Source organism: Canis lupus, chromosome 2, assembly GCF_003254725.2.
Source record: "Canis lupus dingo isolate Sandy chromosome 2, ASM325472v2, whole genome shotgun sequence".
Lineage (NCBI taxonomy): Eukaryota > Metazoa > Chordata > Mammalia > Carnivora > Canidae > Canis > Canis lupus.
This window is the reverse complement of record NC_064244.1, coordinates 41,065,287-41,073,483: the sequence shown is the minus strand read 5'-3', so window position 1 is coordinate 41,073,483 and position 8,197 is coordinate 41,065,287. Positions and strand designations below refer to the sequence as shown.

The window sequence follows — 8,197 nt, the reverse complement described above, 5'->3', positions numbered from 1 at the left end:
AAATCAAAACCACAATGAGATACCACCTCACACCAGTGAGAATGGGAAAAATTAACAAGGCAGGAAACAACAAATGTTGGAGAGGATGTGGAGAAAAGGGAACCCTCCTACACTGTTGGTGGGAATGTGAACTGGTGCAGCCACTGTGGAAAACTGTGTGGAGGTTCCTCAAACAGTTAAAAATATACCTGCCCTACGACCCAGCAATTGCACTGTTGGGGATTTACCCCAAAGATACAAATGCAATGAAACGCTGGGACACCTGCACCCCGATGTTTCTAGCAGCAATGGCCACGATAGCCAAACTGTGGAAGGAGCCTCGGTGTCCAACGAAAGATGAATGGATAAAGAAGATGTGGTTTATGTATACAATGGAATATTACTCAGCTATTAGAAATGACAAATACCCACCATTTGCTTCAACGTGGATGGAACTGGAGGGTATTATGCTGAGTGAAGTAAGTCAGTCAGAGAAGGACAAACATTATATGTTCTCATTCATTTGGGGAATATAAATAATAGTGAAAGGGAAAATAAGGGAAGGGAGAAGAAATGTGTGGGAAATATCAGAAAGGGAGACAGAACATAAAGACTGCTAACTCTGGGAAACGAACTAGGGGTGGTAGAAGGGGAGGAGGGCGGGGGGTGGGAGTGAATGGGTGACGGGCACTGGGTGTTATTCTGTATGTTAGTAAATTGAACACCAATAAAAAAAAAAAAATAAAAAAAAAAAAATAAAAAAAAAAAAAAAAAAACGAAAAAAAAAAAAAAAAAAAAAAAAAAAAAAAAAAAGAATTAATCCTGGACTTTACTGTGTAAGAAAATAAAGTAAGAAAAAAAAAGAGAATTAATCCTGGAGATTTTACACAAAGAAATAGCCCCTACATAGACCACACACTTCAATAAAAATGGGTAAAAGATTTTTTAATCAATAATGAGCATAGTTGATATATGATCTATGGCAGATTGATACTTATCTTCCAGTAGTCCAAGCGACACCACTGTCATTAGACTCGAGCTTTAAAGGAGCATTGAGCCACTGCTAAAAGCTACCTCTTGTTAGTTGGGAGATGGAAAGAAGTGGAAAAGCATCAGACTTTCGCCACAAATGAATACCCTAGTGCCACCTGGCATTTGATTGCTCACTTACCTCTTGACTTATTTGTGGGAAAGTAAATAATACAATAAATATTTCCCAAACCTTAGAACCCTTACAATATCTTTCAGTACATTCTTTAATTCATTCCCTTATAAGATTTAAGCTCTTACTGATTAACTCCTTTGTGAAGTTTGTACTACCTAGCTTTCATGATCATCACACTAGCCTGGGGTGTTTCTAGAATTCCATTTCCCAATCCCCTTTCTTGGAACATTTGATTGTTTAGGTCAGAATGGATTCAACAATCTGTACTTTTCTTAAGCACCCCGGTAACATATTACTTGTTTACTTCTGAATAGATTGATTTTACTTTGCCAAAGTCTGCACATATCTTAACTCACTACCCAGTTACAGAAAGGTTATTTTAATAATAAAGATGACAATCATTAAACATTTTAATGAATGAAATTTTTATTATTTTAAGTCATACAACTTTCCATGTGATGAAACATGCAATTAGGACATTAGTGTTTCAAATTATCATTGAATAATTGAACATAGAGAATTAAAAACCCTGAATCACAGGAACTTAGAGTTGGGAAGACTACGTAAATGCTCTCTATTTTATCTTCTGTTCACAGGACACATCCGGTCATTTATGATTTCAGGCTCTGATTGAGAATGATATCCTAATCATCCATGGAATGTGTCATAAAATGTGATGACACATCGAAGGGCAGTGTGGTCAATATTCAACAAGCACCAAAATGTAAGAAAGTAAATTTCTCACCACTCTTCCTGTAGAGAAAGCAAGAGAGGGAGACAGGGAGGGAGGGAGGGAGGGAGAGAGAAAGGAAATTAAAGAGTTGTAGGGAAGAAATAAAGTGTGTTACATTTAACAAAACATAAGGAAGATGCTAATGGCAAACTGGTGAAATTCAAATAAATTCTTTATGACAGTTAACAGTGATATACCAACATTAATTTTTCAGGTTTGAGAATTGTGCCAGGGTTCTATAAGGTGTTATCCCTAGCAGAAACTGGATAAAAAACCTGGAAAATTGGTACTATCTCTTAAATTTTTCTGAAAATCCAAAATTACCTGAAAATAAAAATTTTCCTTAGAAAAGCAGTCTGCAACACCCCCTGGGTCATCTCACTGTAGACAACAAGTTCACTAATATAAATTTGACCATTGGCTGCACAAATTGGGTCCATTTCTCTGGTGCAGAAATGTACATAATATTCATGCAGAATATTGGCCGAGTATGAAACATGATGATACCAAAGCACTTCTCAACAGGGAGGATTTGAACTTGGAGCATCATGGGGAAGCTGTGCTCCACTTCCAGAAGCAGCTGGGCTCCACTAGCTCCTAGGCTGTGGCACCTGTCTCTTCCCTATGGGGCTACTTGACTCTTCCCACCTGCTCTGTTCTGATTCACTCTGGGGACCTACCCCGATCTGAAAGAGGAGATATTGGATATTGTCTTAATGGTTCTCTGGAAATGAAGGCCAATGTGGGGGATTAAATGTGCAGAGACTTGGGTAAGGAAACATCTGTGAGTAAAGTGAGGAGGGAGGTGGGAAGCCCTGGCCAGAGCACTAGCCTCCAAGCTCCTTCAGAGTGAAGGGGATGGGAAGGGAGATTTGAAGGGAGTGTTTGAGAATGCCCTGCTGGCCAAGGAAGATATTTGGAGTCTACCATGGAGTTCATGAGACAAATGGACCACAGAGGAGTTCCTTTCTAGACCAAGTGGGCCCATTAGGATGGATTTCCAGTGGCAAAGGTCGGTTCAGGGCCTTGCATGATGATGCCCCCTGCAAGGAGAGGTCTGCAAGGGGGATGATGGCCACCAGAGATCTGTCATTCTGCACCTGGGCTTAGGAATCCCATCATGCTGGTTGCTGGTCTGCCTTTAGGAATTCACCATTAAGTCTCATGAATTGATTTCTGCCTTTGCACAGTAACAAGCACAATTTTGGCAAGAGCTCAAATTCAAAATGACTTTCAGAAAGAAGAACTTAGGGGCAGGGTTCAGGAGTGACTCCTAAATATTTACAGACATCTAATAGTTACTGTCTATAGCTGTTGTGCCCAGGTTACCAGCCACATGGCTTTTGCCATCACTTTGTGATGGTTTCTTCCGACTTTTGAAGAGCAAAAATGTATTGTTGTGTGCTCACCTCTTTTCGGTGCAGAAAGCACATAGATTGCCATAAGTGTTTCCATTGCTTGCACAGACTGGATATAAATCTGTGGTGCAATCATTTTGCCCAGGTGGATGTTTTTCACAGTTTGGCTTCTAAACAGAGGTATAACAAAATGAAACTCTAAAATTTTCTCTATCTTCACATGAAAGGCTATGTGTCAAAATTGGTAAAATATTGTCTAATATGTAGTTTTCAAAGGTAACATCTATAACACTAACATCTGTAAAATCAACACTCAAGCCCCTTAAAAAATAAGATGTTATTAAATTGTCTTTATAAACCTATTACTTTTCAAAAGGTCATAAAACTACCTGACTGTGTTTTCCTAATTTAGTGACCACCATCCTCACTTCCCTTCACATCTTTCTCTTTCAAATTCTAGAAGAAGTCATGAAGCAGAAGTTTTGTAGTTATCATTCCCTTATCATTCTTGATAATTTCACTAGGTATGTGTGTATGTCTATGAATAAACATATAGATATAAATACAATTTGTTTTGTATTGATGGTGTTGGCAATTTACCTAAATAAACAATATGTGTGCATACTGAGATCATCTGTTTCTGAAATTTCTCTGTGATCTGCTTATTCAGATACTTCAATCTGTCCTTCAATTTTCACCTCTATGTGCATAGATGGAAATTATCATATTTGGTCCACCATTAAAGTGTATATTTTGGTTGGTTCGTTTGTTCCTTTTGTTTTGCTAAAATGAACACTTCTACTGTAAACACCATTTGACGTCTCTCAGATAATTGTCGACATGTTGTGCCCATTATCTGCATTTTTGTGTAATGGAACATGTGGGTTTTTAAGTTGTCTAGATAATGACAAATGGTTTTATGTTGCTGCTTAGTTTACATTTCCTGACTTTCATGTAATAATAACACTGTTTTAAAAGATCTCTCTGTTTTACATTTGTTTGAAATTTTGCTGTTACAATTTACAATAAAAGAGTAAGTATTTTATTTTTTCCACCTTCCATCATTAGTGACTTACCACATTTAGGATTTCATGAATAGGTGGTAAAGATGTTTCTGCAACCAACAAATACAGATGACAACATTAAAAACGAAGAAGAAGAGGGAGAGGAGGAAGAGAAGAAGAAGAAGGAGAGAAGGAAAGGAAGGAGGAGAAGTAGGAGGAGGAGTGAAGGTAGAGGGAGGAGAAAAGAGATAAAAAAGGACCAGGAAGTCAAAGAGGAGCAAAGAGGGGAGGAGTAGGAGAGTGGTCTTTGGGGAAACAGAATCCATCTCTTAACAGCAGAAACCTATGGGAAGTGCTACTCAATATCCTGCAAGTAATGGGGCGAGTCTTTATGTCATTAGCACAATTAAAAATTCACAGAACGCTTCAAATCTGGAAATATTTTGAAATTCCCAATTATTCTCACTCTGTGAAAAATAATTTGATGTACAATTTTTAATAATCCCTAAGCTTTCTTTGAAGATAGCATTGTTTTTCTCCTTATTTTTGTAGATGGGACACTGCAGACCAAAAAGATCATGCTTTAGAACATGTCACTTACATAGGAAGAAATCAATTAGTACTTAAATCATCAGTTCCCTCATCTATCCAATAGGATACAGATGCCTTATTCTGGAATTCAAGGATCACCTGGAGCTCCAAGCAAGATAACCTTTACCAGAGGAGTCCACATGTTTCTCCCCTTAAGTAAAGGCCTGTCTTCTGGACCTCAGTGGGTGATGAAGAAGCCAGAATATTAACCAACAGCAGACCCAGAGGAGATCTTTCCTCCCCAAGGTTTGTATTTATTGACAATGGATTTGACATCCAAAAAGGGAGGGAGAAAACAATTTAGGACATGTTCTTTAGTCACAGATGGACAAAGAGCCACATAAGCTGCCCATTTTAACCCACAACCCTGTCTCCACTTGTCCAAAGTAGGAAATGAGAAAAAGCAATCCACTGATGCAATTTTTCAATTTTATTTACTATTTTAAAAAGATTTTATTTATTTACTGGACAGATGGGAGGGAGCAGGAGAGAGCACAAGCAGGTCTAGCGGCAGAGGAAGAGGGAGAAGATGGCTCCCTCAAGAGCAGGAAGTCTATGTGATAGGGGCTCCATTAAAGAACCTTGGGATCAGGACCCAAGCAGAAGGGAGACAACCCTCTGAGCCACCTTGGTACCCCCACTGATGCAATTTTAAAAGACATTTGTGGGGCTCCTTGGGTGGATCAGTCAATTAGGCAAGTGACTCTTGATTTCAGCTCAGGTCATGATCATGGGGTCCTGGGATTGAGCCTCATGTAGGCTCCCCATTCAGCTCAGAGTCTGCTTGGGATTCTCTCCCTCTGCCTCTACCCCTAGCTCAGGCATGCTCTCTCTCTCTTTCAAAATAAATAAATCTTAAAAGAGAAAGCTGAAAAGACATTTGTATGTCTCATCACTTTATGGGTTTTGAGACTAGAAAGTAGGTCCTCCCTCCTGGATTCCTTCATGTTCTAAGATCCGTGAAATATTTCACCCAAAACTGGAAACTTTACTCACCAGAATAAAGAGGAAACACCAAAGAGATGATGAAAATAGCTTCGATCCATGATGAGAAAAGAGACATTTTATCAAGTCTGTGGAAAGAAATTTTAGCATGTTTATGACATACGGCAGGTGGACAAACTTCCTGTTTCCAGAGGAGAGTTTCTGACTGGCAAAGGAACCCCTCCAATCCCCTAGAGTCATAATTAATTACTTAATTAATTCCTATATTCCCAATTATGGTAGACCATGTCTCCTCATCTTTCTTCCCCTGACTCTGAGTTCAATAGGACATGTATGTGAACCAAAGGCCTCCTAGGGATGTGAGAGCAATCCTGGGATAAATCCTCTTAGTATGTTCAAGAAGGAGCTGCTCCTTCCCCAGGCTTGGCACAGCCCACAGGGAGCCAGGCTGCATAGAAGGAAATAGGCCCTTCCTTGGGAGTTCCAGGTCTTCCCCAGAACATAGAAACAGCTCCTGCAGGGAGGAGTGACCTGGAGTGGCCCTCACAGCAGTGCCCTGCTCCAGGCCTGCCTTTGCCAGTGTCCCCTCACCCACCTGAGACGGAGAAGGCAGTGGACACAGGGAGGTGTTCAGCTCTAGGCACTGTGTCTAGGTTGCTCATCTGTCTTTCTCAGCCACTCCCACCTGCCAGAGGCTTCTCCTTCACTGGCCTCTTGGTGAGGAGCCTGGTGGTGCAAAACAGATGGTCCGCGGCACATAAGATGCTGAGCTGTCATGTGTGTTCTGTGTCCTAACAGTGAGAGGCTTGGGGCAATTTGATCTCCTGTGCAGAGAAGAATGAGGATGGGAAAGGGTAATAAGAGTAATTATAGATCCTAAGATAGAGAAAATACATGTAAGCTTTCCAAGCGATTGAGTTGGAAAGGACAAGAGAATCAGAGCCAGCAGAGAACAGTTTTGGGAAGTGCAATCAGGTAGCGGCTGACAACCTGGATATCGTGCAGCACTGGAGCACGTAGGCTCATCGGACACTGGTTAGATCAAAACTCTCCTTAAAGCCTAAATTGCCATTTTTTATCTTGAGATAATTGTAGATTTGAGACAGTCGTAAGAAATGACACCTACAGTTGTCTTGCCTCCTCTCTCCATTCCTCGCAATGATATGAAACTATAGTGTAAATTCCCAGCAGGAATTGATACCAGCTGGAGACCTTCTGTCACTGTCTGTTCTCACCACCAAGATGGTGAGTCCATTGTTTGTACACAAGCCTGGGCAATGGTCTGCTTGAGGAACTGTCAGGTGGGTATGAGCGTAGCCTGCCTTGGGTCCCCGGCTGAAGGATGGGACGTGTGTAGTAGGCAGGGGAGACACCAGGTCACTGTGTAATGGTTTCTCAATATCTCTGTGTGTCCAGTCATCTTGTTGTGCACCTTTCATTTACAGGGTGTAATATGTCATTTCCATGTTAATAAAACTGTAACAAAGTGAAGAAGACTAACAGAAGCGTGACTGAGACCCCACCGGGGCAATGCCTTAAGTTTTAAGTTAAATAATAGAAATGGGTGACAACTGGAGGTTTTGAGGAAGGCTAAGATTTAATCAGCCATTGTTTCCCTGATGAACTAACCTCCTTCACAATCTGGTTTCTGGAGTTTTGGCAACTAAAAGACTTGAATTCAATTCCCATTACTGCTGAGTGATCTTGACGTAATTTTTCATATTCTAATATACAATTTCTGTATATATGATATATATATATATATATATATATATATATATATATATACACACATATATTGGAAATGTGAGAGTAACAATCCCTGAGTCTTAGATCTTAGGGTCAAATATGAAGGCCGTTTGCATTCACAGTTGGCTTTTGGGCTTACCTTTCCCACCCTAATCTAATCTTCCTTTTATCAGTAGTGATAAAAGCTCACACTCAGACAGAAACTCTGAGGGTAGCACCGTTCAATGCCAATAAGACACAATGTGGTGAGTGCACAAAGTGCTCCATTATTCTGGTCAAGTGAGTATTGCTCTTAGAGTAGCTCTCTGAACTACTGACATAGATGCCATCTGAGGCTTCTGTGGCAGATCAGTTCTTCTGATATGGGACATTTGAGGAAAAAGGAACTGAAGTATACAGTTGAAATTACTGTGCAGCCCTGCAGGTCTCCCACCCTAGATTTCTCGTCTTGCACATTCTCCTGAGCAGAGATTAAGAGCAGGAGAGGCGGCCTGTGAATCCCAGCTGTTCACATGCCTTTTGTTTTCAGTGTATGAACTTGTCCAGCACAAGGGGACTCACACACATGTCCCATGTGTGAGTTGAAAGTTTCATGAAGAACAAAATGAATATATTATTCAACTTGCCTCAGAGGGAAGATAAGAAGGAGAAGACTGTACCTTTAGCATAATAG

At 40.4% G+C, this 8,197-nt stretch overlaps 1 protein-coding gene across 1 annotated transcript; it reads right to left on the bottom strand.

Moving 5' to 3' along the window:
- Window positions 1-1,545: 1,545 nt before the first annotated feature.
- Window positions 1,546-6,356, bottom strand: LOC112660413 (ovomucoid-like). Its single transcript, XM_025447951.1, has 5 exons — window positions 6,307-6,356; window positions 5,827-5,903; window positions 4,312-4,349; window positions 3,287-3,405; window positions 1,546-1,897 (listed from the first exon to the last, which is right to left on the bottom strand). The coding sequence occupies exons 2-5, from the start codon at window positions 5,891-5,893 to the stop codon at window positions 1,852-1,854; spliced, it is 270 nt and encodes an 89-aa protein (XP_025303736.1). The 5' UTR covers window positions 5,894-5,903; window positions 6,307-6,356; the 3' UTR covers window positions 1,546-1,851.
- Between the last annotated feature and the right edge of the window lie 1,841 nt (window positions 6,357-8,197).